Source organism: Pygocentrus nattereri, chromosome 28 (assembly GCF_015220715.1).
Source record: "Pygocentrus nattereri isolate fPygNat1 chromosome 28, fPygNat1.pri, whole genome shotgun sequence".
NCBI classification, from domain to species: Eukaryota; Metazoa; Chordata; class Actinopteri; order Characiformes; family Serrasalmidae; genus Pygocentrus; species Pygocentrus nattereri.
The window spans coordinates 1899762-1927309 of record NC_051238.1 but is presented as its reverse complement, the minus strand read 5'-3'; the positions used below and the strand labels follow the sequence as shown (position 1 = coordinate 1927309).

The following is a 27548-nucleotide window of genomic DNA, read 5'->3' as shown; positions in this document are numbered from 1 at the left end:
ATATAGTCAAGAAATCTGATATTTCTCCTGTTGTGATTGTTTTAAAATTTATTTAAGACGATTGAACATTTTTTATATGTTTTAGTAAAATGATCTCACTATGCTGGCAGATGAATGTGCTTTTTGTAAGAAATGAGCTTAAGCCAGTAAAATTTATTTAATAACATTTTACCTTAAACAAGTCAAACATTTCTGGTAATAAGCTAAATAATCTTATAATAAGTGCACAAACATCTCAAAATAGGAAATGTTAGAAATATCGGCTAAGAAACAAAACAAAACCCGAAACAGTCAAAGTCTGGCAGCACAGGGTGACAAACATTGTCCATCCATCTCAATGCAACTGCAGTGAAAATGTAAACCTTTTGTTCACTAGAGTTTTCTCCCAAATTAGTCATGGCCAATTCCTGCCCCCTACTAGGACTAGGACCCCCTACTACACTGCAAAAACGGTCTCTTGTCAAATGACATTTCTCTCTTTCTTTTACTTGTTTTAGATCATTTTGTTAAGTAAAATTATCTCACAATACTGGCAGATAATTTTGCTGGTTTCAAGCTCATTTCTTACAGCAAGCACAATAATCTGCCAGCATAGTGAGATAATTTTACCTGATAAAATTACTTAAAACAAGTAAAAGTGTCTAGAAATAAAGTAGATAATCTTATAATAAGTGCACAACTATCTCAACAGGAGAAATTCTAGATTTTATTGATGACATTTAAGATAATTTTACTTGACAAGATATCATTTTTGCAGTGTATATGGAAAATAATAGTGGTCCCAGAAGAGAGCCTTGAGGAACACCACACATTACTTTACACATAAAATTCACTGTTTACATATAAGCTGACAGCAGTCAGTCAGGAAGGATCTCTGCTACCAAACTTGACTCTGGATGCTTCAGAAAACCAGTAACACAAGTAATACATGTCGATCACTCAGAGAGAAGGATTTTCTAGCAACTTAATGTGATTGGAAGTCTGTGATGGTCGTCTACCTTCAAATAAAGGCTTAACAGGCTGTAACAGCTCAGACAAGACTCCAGCAGTGGACAGGGAGGACTGCCAGACTGCGGTCATGTGACTTTCAGTAAAAAGGAACTGTGCAAATAAAGAAACGTCCAAACCAACAAACATTTGAGTAATAATTCACCAATCAGTGGAGAAGAAGATATCCAGTTAGGGGGTCGCTAGAGTTACCCCACTGCCACACAGACACACTGTAAACACTTCTGGGGGACGTTGTGGCAGCTGCTGCTGGTGAGTTCACTTTCTCTTTTGTTTTTACAGAATTTTCTCTTCTGTGTCCCGTTTTCAACCCCAGAGCTTCTCACATCCACACATCCACATCCAGCCTCACGGCATCATCTTCATTCAGGTGAGACTGCAAATGAGCAGCACTGGTTTGCCCGTCTGCACAGAAGTGTGTGAAGGTTTTAGGTGCTTTATATATTGTTATAATAAAAAGCATTTATTAGCTCCAAAAACACTCATAAATGAGAATAAATACAAATAATATCAATACAAGTTAGTTACAAGATATCTTGGCAGGTGAAATCATCTCCAATATAATCTATTTATATAATGTTTCTCGTTTTGAGATTATTGAAAGCTCATTAAATGAATATTGAACTCATTTCTAGACATGTTTTAAGTGATTGTGTGTAAATACAGTGATCTTGCTGTGTTGGCAGGTAGTTTCAAGCGCATTTCATACAAGCAAAATGATTTGCCAATATGATCATATCATTTGTCTTACTAAAATCACTTTAAGCAAAAGTAAAAAATGTTGATAAATTAGTAACACAATCTTTTAAGAAGCTCACAACTATCCCAAAATAAGAAATATTAGAAATATCAACACATTTAAGATACTTTCACTTGACAAGATGCCATCTTCTGTAGTGAATAGGCGATTTTGTGTATGTCAATGTGCTTTATTAAAGTAAACTAGATGTGCTGTTTGTTCACAACATCAGCTTATTACATTTAAATGTTTTGAAAGCAAGAATTACATTTTCTGTATTTATGTTTATGGTATTTATTGCATTATTATCTAGTGTTTTTAATGGCAAAAATATACTGCTGTTTTAAACTGTTTGGTATGCACTCTTAAAAAGATGGTTCTTTAGTAAAGAAAATGGTTCTATACAGAACCGTGAACTCTCCAAGAACCCTTTGCATGATGAAATGGTTCTTCAGATTGATGGAGAATGGGTTGTATATAGCGCGAAAATGATTCTGCTGTTGTTGTGATTTCAAGCTTGTATACAGTAGAAGAACCATTTTTGGTGCTACCAAGAACTATTTTCAGAAAGATCCTGTATAAAACCATGCAACACATTCTCAATCTGGAAAAAAATCTGGAAAATCTGGAAAAAAATCTGGGGAAAAAAGTAAAGACAGTGGTTTTATGTAGAACCAAGAACACCCAAAACTCTTTGCGTCATGCTTAAATGGTTCTTCAGATTGAGAATCTGTTGTATTTGGTTCTTTAAAATACCTTCTTGAAACTGGTTCGATATAGCACCGAAAAGGGTTCTGATTTTAAGCTTATAATTGTAGCAGAACCGTTTTTGATGCTACATAGAATCATATAAAAAAATGATCCATCAATTTGAAGAACCATTTCTCCATTTAAGCAGGCAATTGTTTTATTTTTGGGGTTTATGGTTCTACATAGACCCATATTATTGAACAGAAAGAGTTGCGTAAAGAAAGAAAGAGTTAGTGTAAAGTCTGTAATAAGTCCTTATTTATCATTAGTTAACCGCCAGCTGTCACACACAATGCCAGCGAGCCGGATCTGACACAATCCTCTCCGGCCCATGAAGGTATATTCCTTTTCTCTTAATATTAGCTTGTTTCACAATGTTCTGCACTACAGCCCCCAGCATGCACTGCAATGTAATGTGCTCTGACTCTCCTACCCCGACTACAATCCATGGGACAGTGGTTACACTTCAATTCTACAGTTCCACACCAGTAACATCACCAAAATGCATTTCAGCTCCAGCTCCACCAACATAAACACTAAACGCCAGCCCAGCAACTCAGAACCTGAGCCCAAATCTTAATGAACTTGGAGTAATGAAAGGACACCAGGAGTCTAGTTTAAGCAGATAGGTAGGTTTTAAAGACTGAGCAGCTGGAGACACTTATATTCTGAATATTTCAAATATTTGTGTAATATTTCAAGGTTTACTACAAGTGTCTGTATTTTACTGTTGACGTTTTTGGATATTTTGAATAAACAATGGTCAGTTTGGGTTACAGCACAACATTCATTAAAAATGACATAAGTCACTGGCGTTCTCTGGCCCACAGATTTGTTGAGATGTTTTAAAGTGGCCCTTTTTAGTGGTTGGGTTTGACACCCCTGAGTTAACTGGAACTGCTATTTTACACATTCAGTCAGGTTTCCGATCTGTAATGCATCCCATTTCACTATTTAAGCATCAGCACAGCTCAGAGTAAAGCTAGCTTGTATGGTGAAACACACTTGATAGTATTTAAATCCTAATTTAGTCACACTCACATTAGAACCACCTTCCATTAAACACTGTTTCACTGTTCTGCTGCTACAACTGGAACAGACAGCCTGAAGCTCTTAGATCAGCTCCGAGTACAGTCCTATTTAAATCCAGTTAAAAACCTTCCTCTCTTCATGCTCAAAATTGGGCTCCAAGACTCTAGCGGCACTTTATGTTTACAATAAGCTCATTTTAATGATGGTTAAGCACTTTGGTCTTCGTTCTCCGAACGTTCTTAAGTAGAAATTTCTTCTTAAAACCCACTCGCGCCGATTCTGACTCACCAGTGTTCTCTTACGTGGGGTTTGTTCTTAGGTAAGAACATCATCTACACACTCAGGAACACAGAGGTGAGAACCGTTCTGTGCTTAAAGAACACGACATGAAACTGACGTAGACTTTCCCTTAGAACCTTTATCAAGAACACATTTAAGTTTCTAACAAACTTAGGAGGATATTGGAGAACGAGGGCCTTAGTTTTCATGATTTTGCATTTTGCTTTTAAACTCTTTCTATTGATTATGATTGAAATATTTAATAGTTTAACAGTTTTATTATTTGTGACTATTAAGGTCTTTGTTTTGTTTCTTTTAATGTTCTTTAAATAAATACTGAAAATACTATGAAAAGTGCTATATAAATAACAATTATTATTATTATTATTATTATTAATGCTTTTATTTATCTAATTCATGTTGAATTGCCTTTGTGCATACTTAAAAAAGACTGTTTACAGGTTCTTTAGTCAAGAAAATGGCTTTATATAGAACCAGGAACCAGCTAAATTGAATCTGTATAGAAACTTTTCAAAAAGGGTTCTATATGGCACCAAAAAGGGATCTTCTATTATATGCAAGCTTGACAGTGTAACAGTGGCAGAACCCTTTTAGGTTCTATATAGAACCACATACAGCACATTGTCCAACAATCTGAAGACCATTCCACCATGCAAAGCTTTCTTTGAGGGTTCCTGGTTCTATATAGAGCCATTTTCTTTACTTGAAGAACCGTCTTTTTTAAGACAGCGTGGAATGTGCTGTACAAATAAACTTGTATTGCCTACAACTAAGAGGTAACCAGCTTAAACATGGATCTCAGATAAATGTAGCACTTCTGAACAAATGACACTGAGCTAAGCTGCATATAAAGCTGGTGGAGTTTTATCTTTAAAGCTCAGTGTAAAGATCTCTCGGCTCTGTAGACTGTAAAAAAGGATAGTTAGTGAAAATCTTTAGTTAGTCAAATCTTAATGTAGTCAATATATCTAATATATTGAGGCTGCTTTTAGAATATTCTAAGATTTCACTTATTTCTACATTTTCTTTGAAAATGTATGTTATTTGATCAACACTGCAAATAATGCTATCTTTACAGGTGAAATGATCTAGTCTAAATAGCTAATATTTTTATTCTGAGATGGCTGTATGAACACTATAAGATCACTTTTTTTTCCTTGTTTTAAGTCATTTTATTAAGTAAAATTCTCTCAAAATCCTGGTAGGTAATTTTGCTCATTTCTTTTAACAAGCACAGCTATCTGCCAACATAGTGAGATAATTTTACTCAATAAAATGACTTGCAACAAGTAAAAAATGTTAATTTTAAATTGAGCTTAAAATAATCTTAAAATGAGGAATGTTAGACATTTAGACTAGATTTAAGATCATTTTTACTCACCAATTAACCATTTTTGCAGTGTAATTAAAGTGTCTTATTCTATTGGCAGAACATTTCACTGGTTTCAAACATTATTTCTCGAATATGCTAAATGATCTGCATTATTTCTTGAAACAAGTAAATGATCTGCCAATATAATAAGACACTTTCACCAGATAAAGTGACTTAAAACAAGTAAAAGTGTCTAGAAATAAGTTCAGTAATCTTATATAGTTCTTGGAGAAACGTGAGATATTTTGAGTAGATTTACGACGATTTCACTGGCTAAGAGATCATTTAAGAAGTGTGTAGATTGCTGAGCATCAGCTGAAAACCTTTGGTAGCTTATTGGAGTTGTTTTGTGGGCTCCTGTGATTGTTTCATTGCACTGTTTGCTCAGCTTCCTCATTCGCTGCTGCTTTCCTTCCTTCCTCATCCCCTTTTAGATCTGCATAACACTAAAAGTCAGAGCCCTCATCTCTTTCACTTCCAGACCAAAACAACATTTAGTTCAAGTTTCTCATTTTTCAGCATCAGGAAAAAAATAGAAAACATATTTAACAGAAGCCCCAACAACTAAATCTAATCTCAGTTGTGTGAATGTTCAGTGAGCAACCACCTGGGATACCATAGCAACAGTCTAGCAACACATTAGCAGCCACCTGCGATACCATAGCAACAGTCTAGCAACACCTTGGCAATGACCAGGTATTCCACAGTAATGGCCTAGCAACATATTAGCAACCACCTGGGATACCATAGCAACAGTCTAACAACACATTCGCAACCACCTGGAATTCTACAGTAATGGCCTACCAACACCTTAGCACCCACCTGGGACATCATAGCAACAGTCTAGCAACACCTTGGCAACCACCTGGGATTCTACAGTAATGGCCTACCAACACTTTAGCAACCACCTGGGATACCATCACAGCTACATACCCTTTTAGTTGCTAAGACAGCCTGTTTAAATTAAAGGGATAAAGAGAGTTTGGTGACCATGTACAAATGAATTTGTTTCTGTTTTTGGTGCATAAAATTACACAAATTTGAAAAATAGAAAAACAAAATAGAAAATGATGTAGGATATGGGCCCCTGAAGTGCTGTTTATCTGATGGGGGTAGTTTTGGTGTCTACCAGGTCTTCGAGGTGGTAGTTAGGAGCCACATTTTCTCTGTAGCTTTTAACCAGATGTTGCAAGATCCTGTTTATGATTTAATCTTTCTCCTTCCTTGTGCAAATGGATTATCAAGGGTGGGATTGAATAAATGTTGGTGCTCACTTTTGGACGGCACTGTATTTGGCACCAACTGTATAAGAGAACACAAACAAATACACAGGATATTTTATTGACCTATCCAGAGTCATATAAGTTCACTGGTAGATAGTGTTGCAAAATCTGTCCAATGCTGTTAAAATCCTTTCAATCCAGTGAGCTTAGTTAGAGCTTAGAGTCACTACAAAACATTGAGTTTCCAGTGTTGAGTTTGAATATCAAAGGTGGACAGTAACTCAGTAAATGTAATTAGTTTCTGTACTTTAGTATTTTTGGTGTATCTGTACTGAAGTTTCTCCGTTCTGGGCGACTTTTTCCTTTCACTCCACTACATTTCAGAGTCTAATATCCGACTTTTTCCTCCTACATTTTGAGAAATCTGTCGTTCCTTTTGGTTTCTGTGTGTATAAAAACGTAACATGTCAAAACGAAAGAAGCGCAAAGCCAGAGCACCAATCAGGGCCCAGCGGTCACTTTGTTTAGAGCTGGTTTTGACCTGTTGGTCATACCGACCCAGTGCAGCACGCGGTTCAACGTCAGCGCAGCAGCGTAAAACTTTGGGAGAGTCTGTTCAACATAAATGATGAACTAACCTAACTTTGTGTAAATAGAGCTCAATATAGAAATATGTCCACATATGCAGTCGAGACTGACGCGGCTTTTTTCTGAATTTCTACAAACACCATTTCATTTTATAGTAAATGAGTTTGGGCTGGTTTATGTTTATGAACAGACGCCTACAGATCAACACAGTAAAGGAGCTCATCTGTGATCCTGAGTTTAAAGCCAGTTTTTAATCAACTTAAACTTGGAACTAAGTTGCATTAAGTTAATTAATATTTTAGTACTTTTACTTTATACTTAAGTACATTTGAAGGTAAATACTTTAGTACTTTTACTCAAGTGGAGGTTTAAAGAGAGGAACTTCTACTTTTACTGGAGGAATATTTTACCTTGGGTGTTTCAGAAAGGGTTCTATTAACAATGTATTCTCCGTCAATCTGAAGAACCATATCACCATGCACACTGCAAAAGATGGTCTCTTGTCAAGTGAAATTATCTTAAATCTAGCCATTATATCTAATATTTCCCATTTTGAGATAGTTCTGCACTTATTATAAGATTATTTAGTTTATTTCTAGCCATTTTTACCTGTTTGGGTCATTTTTATTAATTCAATTGATCTTGCTGAACTGGCAGATAATTTGTATGGTTTCAAACTCATTTCTTACAACAAGCACAATCAAGTGCCAATATAAGATCATTTTGCTTAACATAATTATTTAACACGAGTAAAAAATAACTAAATAATCTTAAATTAAACTTAGAAATATTACCAGTTCTCAACTGTATTTAAGATCATTTTACTTGACCAGACACCATTTCGGGCAGTGCAAAGAACCATTTAATCATGCAAAGGAGTCTTTGAATGTTCTTTGGTCTATATGGAACCATTTTCCTTTTTAAAGAACCCTTGAAGAACCATGTGATGTAGTAGTGTGAACGTAACCCTAAACATAATGTTGTTGATAATCAACTATCAGAAAAAAAAACTTCATGATTTAAGTATCTGTAGACCATCTAAAGAGGACCATATAAATATAGTACCCAATATAAGTACCATATTGTTGTACCAAGAAAAAAGGGTCAAAATGGCAAAACGTTAAGCTTTTAATGGTCTTGGTCAGTAAATTAGCAGGAATGAAACAAATAGCTGCAGTAAATCAGAGTGGGGGAGCTTCTCATTTAAATATTAACCCCTTAAAATCTCCTTATTCCATTCTAAGGCTTATTATTCAGTAACTGCAGGCACTTCAATGTAAACTGGCTGAGCTGTTCTTACATTATAGACATGTGTAGTAAGACTGTGGGCCTGCTGGTGGATGCTGACCATTTAAAGGGTTAAACTTGGGTTAAACTGGGTAAACTTACAGACAGACAGTTTTGGAAACTTCTGCTTTTTTCATTTATGCTAACTTTGACTCTCTCCTTCCTCATGCAAGAGGATTTTTTAGATCTAATCTTCTCAGAAACATCTCAGGCAGTGCAAATAATTGTGACTTGTCAAGTAAAAGTATCTTAAATATAGTTAAGAAATGTAATATTTCTTCTTTTGAGATTGTTTTGAGCTTAATTTACGATTATTTAAGTTATTTTTGTCCATTTTTACTTGTTTTGTTATTTTATTAAATGAAATTTTCTGACTGTGTTGGCGGATAATTGTGCTTGTTGTAAGAAATGAGCTTGAAACCAGCACAATAAGATCATTTTATTTCATAAAATGACCTAAAACTAGTAAAGCATTTCTAAAAAATAAGCTAAAACATCTTATAGTAACACTATAAGTAGCACAAACATTTCAGAATGGGAAAAGTTACATACATTACTAGATTTAAGACCATTTCACTTGACAAGAGACCAATTTCTGCAGTGTGAAAAATGAAGAACTTGTACTTTATGGCTGTTTAGGCTGGAAATTAATTATGAAATAAACAGGTCAGAACAAATAAACAGATGTTGGTGTCTATTGATGCATCTACAAATGAAGTGTAGGGACTGTAATGTGTATATGTGTATAAGTGTGTGTGTGAAACGTATTTATTCATTTCTCTCTTGTGGTGTAACTGACCAGGTTGCGAAACTATGCTGCGTGGTATCATCCTCCTGCTGCTGTTGGGGGTAAGTAAACAAACAACACTGCAGATCATCTGATAGCAAAGCGCTCTAAAGTCTAAAGATCCTTCAGCATTACACACCAAACAACACTGATAGGCTTTTATAGTGAACCAAGCAGAAATATAAACACCCCGAAGCTTCTTCTATAAAGCAAAATGTCTAAATCTACACAATTAAGCTAGAATATGTAATTATAACTGCTAATTAAAGGGGTCCAAGCACAAGCAATACTAGTTTGTGTGGAAAATCCTATAAATAAGGTTTCCCTTATAGGAAGCTGTGGTCATTTGCAGTAATTCTGCACTGTAAATCACTTATTTTTGACTTTAACCCAAACCTGAGATTTGGATCGTATCATACAGGAATAAACTAGAGTGAATGTAATTGTAGTGACTATAAATGTATAAATAAAGGTTAATATTCACTACAGTGCAGGTGTTTTTATGATCTGTAATTAATACTGCACATTTTAATGCGGAGTTACTGTTTATTTGTTGAATTTAACATGTTGGAGAAACAAAAAACTTGTATGTGACAAACTGCATTAAAATTGATATTAAACATGCACTAAAAATAGAAAAATGCTATATTAAGGTGTTCTCTGAACCTATTTTCACTGAAATTTTAATTTACAATTTTTTGCAAAGTACAAAGTACAGTTTTTGCTTTTTGCTTGAATTTATCATAGTGAAAAAAATAAAAACATCAAATATATATATTGCATCATTGCCTTTGCACAGGCCATGTATTAATTGTTTTAGCATACGGGGGAAATATTTACATATAGTATGGACAAAAGTATTAACAGCTTCCACTCTTCTGGGAAGCTTCTACAAGATGTTGGAGAGTGTCTGTGGGAATCTGTGTCCATTCATCCAGAAGAGCATTTGTGAGGTTTAGGCTGACAATCTCTGTTCTAGTTCAATCCAAAGGTATTGATGGGGTTGAGGTCAGGGCTCTGTGAGGGCCATTCAAGTTCTTCCACACCAAACTCACCCAGCCAGACCTTTATGAAGCTGCTCTGGTCACTGGAGCTCAGTCTTGCTGGAACAGAAAAGGTTCTTCACGAAACTGTCCAAAGTGTCTTGGTGCTGAAGCTTTAAGAATCTCTTAACTGGAACTAAGGGTTCTAGACCAAACCCTGAAAAAACAGCCCCATATCATCATCCCTCCTCCACCAAACTTTACAGCTGGCACAGTGCAGTCAGGCAGGTAACGTTCTCCTGGCATTCGCCAAAGCCAGACTCGTCCATCAGACTGACAGATAGAGAAGCTGATTGGTCAATCCTTGGAAGACGTTTCCACTGCTCCAGAGTCCAGTGGTGGTGCTTTACTCCACTCCATCCGATGCTTGGCATTGTGCTTGGTGAGACTTCATGCTCAGCCTGGGAAACTCACGAAGGTCCCAGAGCTGTTTCTGTGCTGATGGTGATGCCAAAGGAAGTTTGAACTCTGAAGTTATTGATCAGCAGAGTGTTGGTGACTTTTATGCTCTCTGCTCTTCAGAACTCGGCAACCTGCTCTGTAACTTTGCATGATCTGACACTTCATCTCACAGTTGATGGTGAAATATGTAGGAGCGAAGATTTTGTGGTGGCGTCGTATTACAGAACGACTCACCTTTCACTTTCACTAATGTGTGTGAAGGCAGGCTGCATGGTTAGCTGCTTGATTATATACACCTGTGGCAACAAGACTGAATGAAACACCTAAATTCAATGATTAAGTGGTGTGTCCCAATACTTTTGTCCATATAGTGTATATATGTGGATATGTATATTTTAGGTATTATTTTTAAAGCTTTGTGATTGAAATTCGCATCAAAACAAAAGGTGGTTTGTGGGTTTAGGGGTATACATTTTTTTCAAGCATTGCTTTGATTGTCCTGAAATTTTTGTTCTTGATAAACATTTTTATAAATCATAAAAGGTTTATTTCTGAAAGAGAAATCTATGAATTCAAGTAACATATGCTACAGCCCGCTCGTTCCTCAGTTTACTACATTAATAAAAATAATCAAAGATTAATTTGTAAACAAATGATTGATCTAAAGCCCTTATTTTGCAGTTCTCGTACTCATTGTCTGATATAGCCATACCTGTGGGCTCCAACTTCACCCTGACCTGCCCTGGAGACCCTGATGAGGACTTCCTCTTTCCCAGCTACACCTGGACCTTCACGTCTCAGGGAGGGAAAGATGTACAGCTGAACTCGACTGAGCCAGAGCTGCAGTTCACGCCAGTCAAGCTCCAACATACTGGACTGTACACATGTGTGATCAAGGGCCAGTCATCATACGGCCTGGTGAAGATAAAGAGGAGGTTCAATTTGCTAGTTCAAAGTGAGACATAGAGCAGGAGCTTTACACTTTTTGTTCATCTCACTATAAAAATCACTGAATTGAACTTAAATCAAATTCAAAGCAAGTAAATATGACAAAACTAAAGGAAGACGAGTTACATGTACATGTAAAAAGATCTCCTTTGCCTCGATGAACGAAACCAGTAGAAACCCAGTATGAAATCTTTAGCACTGTGTCCTTCAGATGTTTCAACTATTTGATAGAAGCCCCCATCGAACATAACACCTAAATAGATTTTCAACTGTCAATGAATTTTTACAGTATTCTTACTTATCTGATGTTCATATTTCCTTTAACAATACATTTATTCAATTTTGACTTTATATTGCTATGATTTGATCTACTGATGACAATTAGACCAACAAAACAAAAACCAGCTAGCAGTATTAATAGCTAAGCCCCACCCACCACTGAATAGAAAACAGACTCAAAACATAAAAATAAAAAGGCTCAAAAATAAAAACAGACTTAAAGTGTAAAAACAGACTTAAAGTGTAAAAAGAGACTCAAAGTGTCAAAACTGACACAAAGCATAAAAGCAGAAAACAGTCTCAAAGCGTAAAAACAGACTTTAAGGGTTTAAAGAGACTTGAAGTGTAAAACCAGACTTTAAGTTTAAAAAGAAAAACAGATTTCAGCATCAAAACCGACTTGAAGTGTAAAAACAAAAACAGACTTGAGGTGTTAAAACAGGCTTGAATTATAAAAACAAAAACAGATTCAAAGCATGAAAACCATCTTGAAGCGTAAAAACAGACGAAGTATAAAAACAGATTTGAAGTGTAAAAAGCAAAACAGACGCAAGGCATCAAAACAGACTTGAAGTGTAAAAACACATCAGATCACTCACACTATTAGTTTATGATAACATACAGTTTATTTTAATTTCTTAAGGTGGCTTCATGTGAAAGGATTGGGTTCCATGTTTGAGTTTGTGTTTGTCTGAGAAGTGCAGTTTGAACACGCAGATTCAGGTGGGTCACCTGAGCTGATCTTCATTTTCCTCTCTTGCGTAGAGATTCCCACCTTCTTCAAATGGTGGGTCGTCATTGTACCAGAGGGCGCCACTGCGCTGCTCCCCTGCCATCCTGTCTTCCAACCAAGCACCAACACGAGCAGCGCCACTGCCAGATGGTCCAAAGGGGAGAAACAGTTTAAAGAGCTGAAAATTATGGAAAAAAGCCAGAGCACTGATGAAGAGAAGGGGAACAAAACTGTAGCCAGCCGGATCTCCTGGGCTTCTGGAGATGGGTGGTCCATCGAGATTACTGACATCAAACAAGAGGATACAGATGTGTACCGCTGTGGAGTCAGCGTGGGGTCGGAGATGAAGATGGTGTTCGTGGAACTGGTCGTGGAGCGTAAGTTAAACGTCCTCTCTGCATTTGCACTTCGCAAGTATGTGCAGCAAAATCAAATCAGATTCCCCCAAAATAGACCAGCAGGATGACTCATAAGACAGATTACGCACACAAACAGCATCAAAGTGAGTGTTAAAGCTTTCCTAAGGAAACATTTGCCAAGGGTCTTAAGACAAACACTAAAATGCTGGAGTTTAAAAGCTCTTAAAAATATAACAGCGCTGTTAAAATGTTTTATTTTATGCTCTTCAGGGGATGGTTGTTCTTTTACATTAAAATGTTTCAGCATTCATAAACTATGATTTTGCTGAAATGTTCCTTATTAACCCATTCATTTTGGGCTCGCTCAGCAGCGCCCTCTAGTGTTTGAGAAACCTGGAAAACATTACAGACATTATTACAAGTTCTGGTATTACTGGTATATCAATTACCTTTCAAAACAACTGATAGAAAACTTCAAACAATCTCTGTCTTTTCACTGACTCTGCCTCCTTGCAGCTCCCCCGCCCCCTCGCTGTTTGAACCACACGCAGCCGTGGGAGGCGTGTCCTGACCCGGAGAACAGGTCATGGAAGGCCACAGTGAGCGAATCAGTCACTGAGTTTTCTGTCCACCTCTACAAGAAGCTGAAGGGCTCACGTTATGGCCAAAACCTGCTCGTCTCACCCATCAGCATCGCCGGACTGCTCTCTCACCTGCTGCTTGGTAAGAGCCCACAGCTCACCTGCGCACAGGTAGGACCCTCACAGCACTGCAAGACTTAGTTCAGCTGCTGCAGCTGGAAGAAGATGCCAGAAGATCTCAGATCATTTCTCTTACTGAGCTCAAAAACCTGCACACACCTCTCTAAACTGCACTTTCCCTTTAATAAAACAGCTTTAATAACACTTAAGTGCTCTTTAATTTCCTTTGATGTTTTTATTCAGCTTAAGTGACCCTTATTAGTCCCACAACAGGGATATTTCACCTCCACATCTGTGAAGTGAAACACCACATACACACTAGGGGGCAGTGAGCACACTTGCCCAGAGCAGTGGGCAGCCCTATCCACAGCACCCAGGGAGCAGTTGGGGGTTAGGTGTCCTGCTCAAGGACACCTCAGTCATGTGCTGTCAGCTCTGGGGATCGAACCGGCGACCTTCCGGTTACAACGCTGGTTCCCTAACCTCCAGCCCACGACTGCCCCGTTATATACTCCATACTTCCTTAAGTATCTGTTTAATATTTTTTTAAAGCTACTGTCACTTTATTTTTTTATTCGTATTGATTTTTACTCTTTACCACTTTCCAGTTTCCTTTGATGTTCCTTTTGTTTTTATTTATGTAAAGCACATTGGTTTGCCTTTGTGTAATGAATATGCTACATAAATAAACGTGCCACACCTAAAGAAAACTTAGCCATTTAGCTTCTAGAATTATCTAGAAATAGATCTAGAGATTTTTTGAAAAATGTCGTTTTAGGAGCAGCATCGAAAAATGCAACAGTCCATTAATGTTTATGCCATAAATTTGCTCAAATGAGCTTCTAATTCACCTTTGCATTGTTGCAGCATCATTGCAGGGGTTAAGTTTTTTTTTACTGGTTCTCCGTTCTCAGTTCTCCGTTCTCTGGCCCAAAGATTTATTACTGTGGCCTTTTTAGTGTATTCATTAGTAACAGTGAGGACCTGTGACTGTTAGAGCTGGGCCTTCAATTCAGGCCATAAATGTAAAACTCAGTCAAAACACGAGAAAATAACAAACCTCTACGGCAATGCTAACTTCTGCTAGCGCCCCTCTGAGATTCTAGTAGTTTGTTAGCACTAAGCTAATGGTGATGCACGTGCACACTAGATTAAACACAGGCCTCTGAAGCTTTTACGTGTTCGCGTACAGTAAAGTAGTTTGAGACTTCGTATTTTAGCGTTAGTTTTACACGCCTGCTGTTGTAGTTTGCTCTTATTTATTTATTTACTTATTATTTATTTATTTAACAAACCAACTGCTCCATTTTAGCAATTTCTACCCAGTAAACTAAGAACATCCACGGATGTCCAAAATGTGATTAAAAATAGTCGGTCAGTCTGGGACATGTTATGAGCGCTAATGGACGTCCAAAGTCCATTTTATAAAGTCAGTTCATTGGTGACCTGTTAATAACGTCAATGGACGTTTCACTGTAACACAATAATAATGATAACAATCACGATCATAACAGTGCCAGTACCACTGCTTCTAGCCTACTACTACTACTACTACTACAACTACTACCACTACTACTACTTCTACTACTAATGCTACAACAACTACTACTACCACTACTACTACTACTACTACTATTACTACTACTACTAATGCTACTACAACTACTACAACTACTACTACTACTACTACTACTATTACTACTACTACTAATGCTACTACAACTACAACAACTACTACTACCACTACTACTACTACTACTACTATTACTACTACTACTAATGCTACTACAACTACTACAACTACTACTACTACTACTACTAATGCTACAGCAACTACTACTACCACTACTACTACTACTATTACTACTACTACTATTACCAGAACTACTACAATTACTACTACTGCTACTATTACTACTACTACTACTAATGCTACTACTACTTCTACAACTACTACTACTACTAATGCTAAAAAAACTACTACTATTACCATGACTACTACTACTAATGCTGCTACTACTACTACTAATGCTACTACAACTATCACTACTACTACTACAACAACTACTACTGGTACTGCTACTAATGCTACTGCAACTACTACTACCACCACTACTACTACTACTATTACTACCACCACTACTACTACTACTATTACTACTACTACAATTACCACAACTACTACTAAATTACTACTACTACTAAATACTACTACTACTACAACTACTACTACTACCACCACTACTACTACTACTACTACTAAATACTACTACAACTACTACTACCACTACTAGTACTATTACTACTACTAATATGAATAATAATAATAATAATAACAATAATAACAATAATAGAAGACGAAGAAGAAGGAAAGGTAGCCTCAGTGTAATGTGTAAGGATAAAATAGATTAGCTTTAAGTCTAGAGTCAATTATTTTGCTCCTCCTTTGAGTTCAAGTTAGTGTGAATATTCACACCATATTTCCATTCTGCATTTATTCCATTCAGAATCTCTGAGCTACGATATGAAGACACAGCATGATTTGTCAACTGTGACTTCTAAGGTTTAGAAAGCAGGTTAGGACCTTAACAGTTGCACCAAATAATGAGAAAAGCTTTGCAGTGAGTCTGTTTTCTACTGGCTCAGGCGCTCGGGGAGAGATGAGGACACAGCTGGAAAAAGCTCTCTATCTGCCCACTGATTTCTCCTGCCTGCACTTGGTGATGAAGCAGATGAGAGAGGAGACCAAGGAATCGATGATGATGGCCAATCAGATGTTCTTCAACCCCAGTATGGAGCAATTTCACTTCTAACAGCAAATCAAAAGTGTAGAAATAAAGGGTACATTGCAAAAATTGTGTCTTGTCAGGTAAAATGATCTTAAATATGGTCAATAAATCGAATATTTCTCCTGTTGAGATTGTTCTAAGTTTAATTTATGATCATTTAACTTATTTCTAGACATTTTTTTACTTGTTTTAAGTCATTTTATTGAGTAAAATTATCACTATATTAGGAGATTATTGTGCTTTTTGTAAGAAATGAGCTTGACAACCTTCTCAAAATGGGAAATATTAGATATAATGACTAGATTTAAGGTCATTTCACGCGACAAGTGATTGTAAAACAATACAGTAAAAATAACAATTTATAGTAACAATAATAATAATTTGTGGTGTATTAAGGAAAATTGGAGGCCTTAATTAAGCGTATCTGTGGCTGTCAATTCGGGCCAGAAATGTGAACATGAGGAAATAACAAACCTCTACGATCATGCTAGTAGTTTGTTAGCGCTAAGCTAATGGTGTTTAGGATGAACAGTTTTTCAGCAGCTCTAAATTAAACAGACGTTTGAAGCTTTTAAAAGACGTTCCATGATTTATGTGAAGCTTGTGACAGTGAATCTGTTGAGATGTAGATATGGTGGTGGATTGTCCATGGAGATCATCATGATGGTGATTCAGAAGTGCAGTGCCAGGCCCACTGACTGATGCTCCACTCGTTATGAGTTTGTTATATATTATATAGAATATTATAAGATTATTGAACTTCTTTCCAGACTTTTTATCTGATGGGAATGTCTTATTCCACTGGAAGATAATTTTACTTTTTACTTTTCACCACATCAAATGACTTAAAACAAGTATAAAATATCTAGAAACAAAATAAAATAGCGTATAATATTCTAACAGCCTCATAATGAGAAATATTAGGTATAATGACTAGATTTAAGATGTTTTCACTTGCTAAAACATAATTTTTATGCAGTGCTTCCAGCTGGAAAAAAAAAAACAGAAACAGGTGCACAGCTGTAAAGCATGTTTACTAAATGCATGCTGGGTAATGTAGTAAGAGCACATTACTGATGTAAAACATAAAGCAATGTAAAATCATGAATTCTGTCAAACAGATGAACCTGAGTGAGCTACTGAATAATGCGTAACAACATATTAACTAATAATATTAAATCAATTAATGAATATTAAACAACCTTTTTTCAGTTTGGAAGTCAAACCACCTTTATATGTGTTACTAAATTAGCTATGTGATGCACGTCTGGCCATGTTCGTAGCTATTCTGTGTTGTTTTTATTCCCTCTGATGAATTTTGCGCTCTCCTTTCCTCAGAACATGTGCTTGGAGAAGCTTTCGTCAACCAGTCGCTGGAGTTCTACGAAACAGTGCCTGAAAAGCTGACTGATAGCGGCGAGGCGAACGTGAAGATGATCAATGAGTGGGTGGAGAGGAAAACACAGAGTAAGATAAAGAAGCTGGTGGATTTCATGGACTCGTCATCTGAGTTCGTCCTGCTAAACGCCGTCTACTTCATCGGTCAGTGGCTCTCCACTTGTCTGTACGTGTTAATGAGTCTGCGGCTAAATGACGTGTTCAGTGTTCCACTGTTACAGATGCTGAAAGGGCTCATATCATGGAAAAACAGGCTTCCCTCACTTTGAGTTTGGTGTAGCATGTATACATTGTTAAACACATCACTCTCCAGTAAGGGAGATAAGATATAGGTTATTCCAGTGAGGTGAGAGCCTGATGATTTCAGGGTACACTGCAAAAATTTGACTCATTACTGCTTTCCTGAAAGGTCACGTCCTGCTCTACTGATCTCTGGAGCTTGTCTTTGTTCTAACATTTCTCCACTGATCTACAAAACCTCAAAGATGAGTTATTGAAAGTAGTTATGTTGCGTTTCGTGTGAGGTTGGAGAGGGGCAATCGTGTCATATAATCCTGTTCAGTTTGTACAATTCAGCTTTCATCACATAAAATATATGGACAGAATGTATTGGGACACACCTCTTACTCAGATCTGAATTCAGGTCTTTCATTCAGTCTTGTTGCCACAGGTGTATAAAATCAAGCAGCTAGCCGTGCAGCCTGGCTTTACACACACTAGTGAAAGAGTGGGTCTAAAGAGCCGCTGAATTCGAGCGTGATGCTGTAATAGGATGCTACGGCTGCGACACATCATGGCACGAAATGTTTTCCCTCCTAGAAATTCACAATCAGCTGTGAGTGGTATTATTTAGGAACCACAGTGAATCAGCCACAAATTGTTAGACCATGTAAAGTTAGAGATGGTCACTGAGTTCTGAGGAGAGAGCATAAAAGTCCCCAATGCTCTGCTGATCAAAAACTGCTGAATTCAAACCTCCTCTGGCATCAACATCAGTACAAACACTGCGCCAGGAGCTTCATGACTTGGTTTCCATGACATGCATGCAGGTCTTCGATCATCAAGCACAATGTCAAGCGTTGGATGGAGTGGAGAAAAGCTCTGCCACTGGACTGGAGCAGTGGAAATGTGTTCTGTGTAGTGATGAATCAGCTTCTCTAACTGTCAGTCTGATGGACGAGTCTGGGTTTGGCGAACGTCAGGAGAACATTACCTGCCTGACTGCACTGTGCCAGCTGTAAAGTTTGGTGGAGGAGGGATGATGATATGGGGCTGGTTTGTGGTCTAGAACCCTTAGTTCCACTGAAGGGGAATCTTAATGACTCAGCAGACCAAGAAATTTTTGGACTGTTGTAGCTTCTAACTTTGTGGGAACAATTTGGGGAAGAACCTTTCCTGTTCCATGACAGAGCCCCAGTGACTAAAGCAGCTCCACAAAGGCCTGGTTGGGTGAGTCTGGTGTGGAAGAACCTGGCTGGCCCTCACAGAGCCCTGACCTCAACCCCATCAATACCTTTGGGATGAACTGGAATGGAGATTGTGAGCCAGAACCTCTTGTCCAACATCAGTGTCTGACCTCACAAATGTTCTTCTGGAAGAATGGGCAGAAATTCCCACAGACACTCTCCAATGTCTTGTAGGAAGATTCCCAGAAGAGTGGAAGGTGTTAGAGCTGCAAAGGGGGACCAACTCCAAATGAATGCCTATGGATTTAGAATGGGACTAATAGAAGCACCTATAGGTAAAGCTAAAGCTGTGCAACCCAGACTCTTCCATCTATAGATGAAAAGTGAACCTGTTGGGAATTAATTATTTTTGTGATGTCACAACAAACAGCACATTTGCATATTCCTGTCTGATCAGCCAACAGCCCGATGCCCCTTTTAAAGATGCTCTTTTTTGTGCTACATAAACCAAACTGTCTACTTTTTTTCCAACTAATGACTAATGAGCTCCTACAGACATATGATTGAGCTTTATAGGAAATGGCATCTTGTCAAGTGAAATGATGTTAAATATATCTAATCTAATATTTCTCAAGCTGAGGTTGTTGTAATCTTATTAGAAGATTATTTCACTTATTTCTAGACATTTTTACTTATTGTAGATATTTTTCCAAGTGAAATAATTTCACTGTGCTGGCAGGTGAAGTTCTTGTCAAGCACATTTCTTACAATAAGTTTGCCAATGCAGCGAGATCCTTTTTCCTTGATACAATTACTTAAAAGAAGTAAAGAAAGGCAAGAAATAAGTTGAACAATCTTAATAAGCTTGCAACCATCTCAAAATGAGAAATATATCGATACTGTCAGAACAAAACCTCATATCTCCATTTTTGTCATTTATCAGTTTTTGATAGAATTTGAAAATGCCTGTTGTTCTTTACGTTGTGTGTAAATTCCATGAAGAATAGACCAAAAGAAACAGCACAAAATGACTTGGAAAGACGTCTGGTTTCATTGACTTACATTAAAAGTAGAGTCGTTTTTACCTTCTCCTGTAAAGTTACCATTTTGGAGATACAAGGTTTTCTCCCGACAACAGCGTGAGGTTCACTAGATTTAAGATCACTTCACTTGACAAGAGGCCATATTACAGTGATACTAATCCGTCCCTGAATCTCCACTGTGTGTTGCAGGTAAGTGGAAGGGCTCGTTTGACGAGAAAAGTACATCCGGAGAGTTTATGACTCTGTCGGGAAAGCTGGTGTCTGTTCCCATCCTCTACAGCTCCAAATTCACTCTGGCCACCACATACATCAGCAAATTAAAGTCTCAGGTGAGAACAACATACTGACTGACCCCCAGTTTGACCTGTGAAGAACAAACCTCAAACACACAGATTATTAACCACACTGCAAAAAAATGGATGTCTTGTCAAGTAAAATTAGTTTAAATCTAGTAAATAAATCTTACATTTCTCCTGTTTAGATGACCGTGCACTTATTATGTGATTATTTTCCTAAATTCTAGACCTTTTTACTTGTTTTAAATAAAATTCTCACTAAACTGGCCCATGATGTTGCTTCTTGTGAGAAATGAGCTGGAAACCAGCACTGAGATCATTTTACTTAATAACATGACCAAAAAACTAGTAAACAAATCCAGAAATAAGATAATGTGCAGAACCATCTCAAAATGGAATATATATATATATATATATACACTGCATAAGATAGTATCTTGCTAAGTAAAGTCATTGAACCTCTTATTCTCCAGGAGATGTTCTGGTTTGTCTGTCTGAATTTTTGTGACCAAATCGTAAGGCAAATAATTCAGAAACTGCGTTTTTGTTTTATTTATTTATCCACCCATCCATCCATCCATCCATCCATCCATTATCTTCCACTTCTCCGGGGTTCGGGTCGCGGGGGCAGCATCCCCAGCCACTTCCACTAGCTCTCCAAGGGGGATTCCGAGGCGCTCCCAGGCCAGTTGGGCGATATAGTCACGCCAGCGTGTCCTGGGTCTTCCCCGGGGTCTCCTCCCAGGTGGACTTGCCTGTGACACCTCCTGAGGGAGGCGTCCAGGAGGCATCCTAACCAGATGCCCGAACCACCTCAGCTGACTCCTCTCGATGTGAAGAAGCAGCGGCTCTACTCCGATTCCCTCCCGGATGACCGAACTTCTCACCCTATCTCTAAGGGAGAGTCCAGCCACCCTGCGGAGGAAACTCATTTCGGCCGCTTGTATTCGCGATCTCGTTCTTTTGGTCATTACCCAAAGCTCATGACCATAGGTGAGGGTGGGAACGTAGATCGACCGGTAAATCGAGAGCCTTGCCTTATGGCTCAGCTCTTTCTTTACCACAACAGACTGGTAAAGAGCCTGCATCACTGCTGACCCAGCACCAATCCGCCTGTCAATCTCCCGCTCCCTTGTACCATCACTCGTGAACAAGACCCCGAGATACTTGAACTCTCCACTTGAGGCAAGAGCCTATCCCCGACCCAGAGAGGGCTCTCCACCCTTTTCCGCCTGAGAACCATGGCTTCAGATTTGGAGGTACTGATCCTCATCCCGGCCGCTTCACACTCGGCTGCAAACCGATCCAGCGAAAGCTGAAGTTCGCGGCCTGATGTCCCCAATAGGACCACATCATCTGCAAACAGCAGCGATGTGACCCTGAGGTCACCGAACCGGACACCCTTCATCCCCTGACTGCGCCTAGAAATTCTATCCATAAAAATTATGAATAGAATCGGTGACAAAGGGCAGCCCTGACAGAGTCCAACTCTCACTGGGAATGAGTCTGACTTACTGCCGGCCATGCGAACCAAACTCCAGCTTTGTTTGTACAGGGCCTGAATTGCTCGTAGCAAAGAGCCATGTACCCCGTACTCCCGAAGCATCTCCCACAGAATACCCCGGGGAACACAGTCGAATGCCTTCTCCAGATCCACAAAGCACATGTGGACTGGTTGGGCAAACTCCCATGAATCCTCCAGAATCCTGGAGAGGTTGAAGAGTTGGTCCAGTGTTCCACGACCAGGGTGGAACCCGCACTGCTCCTCCTGGATCCGAGGTTCGACTATAAGCCAGACTCTCTTCTCCAGTACCCCTGCATAGACCTTACCAGGGAGGCTGAGGAGTGTGATTCCCCTGTAGTTGGAACACACCCTCCGGTCCACCACCCCAGTCTGCCAATCCAGTGGCCCCGCCCCCGATGTCCACGCAATGTTGAAAAGGCCAAGACAGCCCCACAACATCCAGAGCCTTGAGGAACTCAGGGCGGATCTCATCCACCCCTGGAGCCTTGCCACCAAGGAGCTCCTTAACTACCTTAGCGACTTCGGCCTCAGTAATGGACAAGCCTATTCCCATGTCCCCAGACTCTGCCTCCTCACTGGAGAACGTGTCGGTGGGATTGAGAAGGTCCTCAAAGTATTCCTTCCACCGCCCAATGACGTCTTCAGTCGAAGTCAGCAGCACATCATCTCCACCATCTCATACAGTGCTAGTGGCACACTGCTTTCCCCTTCTGAGTCGCCTGACGGTTTGCCAGAATCTTTTCGGAGCCGACTTAAAGTCACTTTCCAAGGCCTCACCAAACATCTCCCATACACGGGTTTTTGCCTTGGCGACGACTGAAGCCGCAGATTGCTTGGCCTGTCGATACCTGCCAGCTGCCTCTGGTGGCAAACAGGCCAACCATGCCCTGCCATGACGGCATGACGGCATCTCTCACCTGGGGTGTCCACCACCGGGTTCAAGGATTACCACCCCGACAGGCACCAACTACCATACGGCCACAGCTACAGTCAGCCACTTCAACAATGGAGGAGCAGAACATGGCCCATTCTCAGTCAATGTCCCCCACCTCCCCCGATATCTGGTCAAAGTTCTGACAGAGGTGTGAGTTGAAGATCAATCTGACGGGTTCTTCTGCCAGATGTTCCCAGCAAACCCTCACTATACGTTTAGGTTTGCCTGGTCTGACCAGCATCTTCCCCCACCACCTGATCCAACTCACCACCAGGTGTCCAAAACACATGGCAGCAAGTCCGATGACACGACTACAATGTCAATCACTGAACTGCGGCCTAGGGTGTCCTGGTGCCATGTGCACTTATGGACATCCTTGTGTTCAAACATGGTGTTCGTTATGGACAAACTATGGTTTGCATAGAAGTCCAAAACCTGAACACCACTCGGGTTCAGATCAGAGAGGCCATTCCTCCCAATCACACCCCTCCAGGTCTCACTGTCATTGCCCACGTGAGCGTTGAAGTCCCCCAGTAGGACAATAGAGTCTCCAGGAGGAGCACTTTCAAGCACCCTTTCCAAGGACTCTAAGAAGGCTGGGTACTCTGAACTGCTGTTCGGTGCATAAGCACAGACAACAGTCAGGACCCGTTCCCCAACCCGAAGGCGTAGGGAAGCTACCCTCTCGTCCACCGGAGAAAACCCCAACATACAGGCGCCGAGTTGAGGGGCTATGAGAAAGCCCACACCTGCCCGCCGCCTCTCACCATGGGCAACTCCAGAAAAGAATAAAGTCCAGCCCCTCTCAAGGAGATTGGACCCAGAGCCCAAGCTGTGTGTTGAGGTGAGCCCGAGTATATCTAGCCAGTATCTCTCAACCTCGTGCACCAACTCAGGCTCCTTCCCCGCCAGTGAGGTAACGTTCCAAGTTCCAAAAGCCAGTTTCAGCACCCGAGGATCAGAACGCCAAGGCCCACGCCTTCGGACACTGCCCGATCCACAATGCACCGAACCCCTACTACTGCCCCTCCCATCGGTGGTGGGTCGATGGGAGGGGTTTATTTATTTATTTATTTGTAAAATCTCTCCTCAAATGAACAGAACGTGTGTTTTATGATCTCCACATATCACTATATGCTTACAATTTACTACTGAAAGCCAGAAATCTCCGACACTCTTTGTGTTATTTTCTAAAAGTGATGTTTCCAGAGCAGATCACTGAAGAGACGCCGTCTGTTTATAGTTTAGAGCCCAGATTTGGGGAAAAACGGGTCGACTTTCAGTAGAAAAACAAACTGAGCTCAGCTTCTTTTATTATAAGGGTTTAAAATGACATCACCGTCTATTAGACTGGAGAGAAGAGCTACAGCCTCACACGACACCCAGCTTCTGAATGGAGCTTATGGAATATTAATGTTATGAAGAACATGATAAAGTGTGTTTTGGAGCCACAGGTGGTCCCAAGGAGTGGAAGAGGCTACATCAAGTCAATATATCTAATATTCCCAATGTATATATGATTGCAGGAATATTATAAGAATATTTAACTTATTTCTAGACATTTTTACCTGTTTAAAATGACATAATTTTAACGGATTGGCAGATAATTTTACTTGTTTCAAACACATTAAGCTTACAGTGCCTTGTGATGAATAAACCTGACTTTATTAATGGTTATTAATTAGGTAATAAAGACCTATAAAATAAGCAGTGGCATATATATCGTGAATATAAAAGGCAACAGTGACAAATTCTTCACAAAATCCATCTGATGTTACAGCTTAATTTTGCCCTTTTTATTCATTTGTTATAACTGCTTATCAGTGATTTCCAAAATGTTTATTACCTAATTAATAACTTATGTTATAAGCCCTTCATACAGGCTTTATAAGCGCAGTCGTATTTTAAAGTGGTGCCAAGCTTACAACAATCTCAACATGAGGAATGTTACATATACCGACTAAATTTAAGACGGATTCAGTTGCAAAGACGCCGTCATTTTGCAGTTTTCCCGGTTATTAATGAAGGTTCTTTTCAGGAATGTTTCCATTCATTAAGGTACAAACAGTGTAAATGTTCCCTCAAAGGTTCTACAGTGGTTCTAAGGTCTGATTGTGGAGCTTAAATCAGTTTCTCCAGGTGAAAAGTTGGTATTTGTTCCTTTTCATAACCGAATGTTTTAAAACAGAGCAGTAGAGTAAAAGCCTGGAGGCGAGGCGGGGTGTGTGGAGTCAGTCCAGCTTAGAACAGATCATTTCAGTGGATTATGGTTCAGTTACGTTCCCCGACTAAAGGTACTGAGATGGACCCTTGAGGGTCCCACCACAGTGACAAGAGGGGAACCGACCCAGAGACAGTCTAGCACCTTTATTTCTGAGGGTGCAGGACGTGTCCCGTGCTGACACACAGCTCTATAACCTCTTTAACGTGAAACATCCGTCCTGCTCCAGGTGGCGAAATTCCCCCTCACAGGGAAAAGCAGCCTATACGTGATGGTCCCGAATGCTGCGACACAGAGCGCTCTCGCTTTTCTGGAGGAGAACCTGAATCTGAAAAATGTCGAAGCCATGGTGAAAGAGGTGGACGCGGTCCTACCTGTGTCCGCTGAGGTCACCCTGCCCAAGACTAAACTGACCACGAATGTAGACCTGGCCACTTTACTGCGGAAAATGGGTGAGACGGTCTTCTCCCTCCACATCTTACACTGCGACTATACAGCGTATAGTCTCACGCTCTTCTTTCTCTCCCCCTGTCTTTTCTCTTTCTCTTACGCTTTTGTTCTTTATTTCTCTTCTCCATTTCTTTCTTTCTCTCACTCTACCCCTCTTTCTCTTTGGCTTTTTATCTCTCTTCTCTGTTTCTCTCCCCCAAATTATTTGTTTTCTGTCTTCCTCTGTCCCTCCATTCCTCACCCTCTCATTTCTCTCATACTCTTCTTTCTTTCTCTACATCTCTCCCTTCTATTACTCGCTTCCTCACTCTTTTTCTTTCCCTTTATCTTTTCTTTATCCATCTCTCCCCCTTTCTCTGTTCATCATCTAACTCTATTTGTCCCCTCCATTCTCTCCATTCCTCTGTCTCGCTCCGCTTCCTCCTTTCCTCACCCCTTTTCTCATCTTTCTTTACATCTCCCTCACCCTTTCGGTCTCTCATAACTCCTTCTCTTCATTGCCTCTTTCTCTCTCTCTCACTCTGTCTCTCTTTCTCTGTCTGTCTCTCTCTTTTTTTCTCTCTATCTCTCTCTCTCTCTCTGTCTCTCTCTCTCTCTCTCTCTTTCTCTCTGTGTCTGTCTGTCTCTCTCACTCTCTCTCTGTCTCTCTCTCTCTGTCCGTCCTTCTCTCTCTCTCTCTGTCTCTGTCTGTCTCTCTCTCTGTCTGTCTCACTCTCTCTGTCTGTCTGTCTCTTTCTCACTCTCTGTCTCTCTCTCTCTCTCTCTCTCTCTCTCTCTGTGTCTGTCTGTCTCTCTCTCTCACTCTCTCTCTGTCTCTCTCTCTCTCTGTCTCTGTCTGTCTCTCTCTTTGTCTGTCTCACTCTCTCTGTCTGTCTGTCTCTTTCTCACGCTCTCTCTGTCTCTCTCTCTGTCTGTCCGTCCTTCTCTCTCTCTCTCTGTCTGTCTCACTCTCTCTGTCTCTCTCTCTCTCTCTCTCTGTCTGTCTCACTCTCTCTGTCTGTCTGTCTCTTTCTCACGCTCTCTCTCTCTCTCTCTGTGTCTGTCTGTCTCTCTCTCTCTCTCTCTCTCTCTCTCTGTCTCTCACTCTTTCTCTGTCTCTCTCTCTCTCTGTCTGTCTCTCTCTCTCTCTGTGTCTGTCTGTCTGTCTCTCTCTCTCTCTCTCTCTCTCTCTGTCTCTCACTCTCTCTCTGTGTCTGTCTGTCTCTCTCTCTCTCTCTCTGTCTCTCACTCTCTCTCTGTCTCTCTCTCTCTCTGTCTGTCTCTCTCTCTCTGTGTCTGTCTGTCTCTCTCACTCTCTCTCTGTCTCTCTCTCTCTCTGTCTGTCTGTCTCTCTCACTCTCTCTCTGTCTCTCTCTCTCTCTGTCTGTCTGTCTCTCTCTCTCTTTCTCTCTCTCTGTCTGTGTCACTCTCGCTGTCTGTCCGTTTCTTTCTCACTCTCTCTCTGTCTCTCTCTCTTTTTCTCTTCTCTTTTCTCTGCTCCCCTCTTAGGTGTGACGGGTCTGTTTGAGTCTCCTAATCTGTGTGCGATGTTTCCGGGCGAGAATGTAGTGGAGCTGACCGACGGCCGCCACCAGGCGTATATCTCTCTGACCGAGCAGGGCGTGGAGGCGGCAGCGGCCAGCAGCGTCTCCTTCTCTCGCTCCTTCAACTCCTTCAGCGCCATGCAGCCCTTCGTCTTCATCATCTGGAGCGAACAGACCGCGTGCCCACTGTTCATGGGCCGAGTCGTCTACCCAGAGTAAGAGGAGAGCAGAGAGAGAGAGAGACAGAAAGAAAGACAGAGGCAGAGAGAGGCAGAGGGAGAGAGGTATGGCAGTAAGGAGACAGAAGAGAGCAGACATGTAGCTCCCATGTTAACCAACAGCTAATAAATCATAACTGTATAAACATACTAACAACTGCAACACTGCAATAAACCATCTATAAAAGTGTGAA

General features: G+C 40.1%; 1 protein-coding gene across 4 annotated transcripts; it reads left to right on the top strand.

The window, feature by feature from the left end:
- Positions 1–1112: 1112 nt before the first annotated feature.
- On the top strand, positions 1113–27548 carry serping1 (serpin peptidase inhibitor, clade G (C1 inhibitor), member 1). 4 transcript variants are annotated; one of them, XM_017686073.2, is made up of 11 exons: positions 1122–1260; positions 3849–3883; positions 9102–9148; positions 11213–11486; positions 12524–12868; positions 13367–13573; positions 16198–16341; positions 17679–17882; positions 20377–20516; positions 25393–25615; positions 27102–27548. In XM_017686073.2, the coding sequence occupies exons 3-11, from the start codon at positions 9113–9115 to the stop codon at positions 27353–27355; spliced, it is 1827 nt and encodes a 608-aa protein (XP_017541562.1). In that variant the 5' UTR covers positions 1122–1260; positions 3849–3883; positions 9102–9112; the 3' UTR covers positions 27356–27548. The 4 variants fall into 4 exon arrangements, with proteins under 4 accessions (XP_017541560.1, XP_017541562.1, XP_017541563.1 ...); XM_017686074.2 differs by lacking the exon at positions 3849–3883 and adding an exon at positions 2767–2834; XM_017686071.2 differs by lacking the exon at positions 3849–3883 and having other exon boundaries at positions 1113–1260.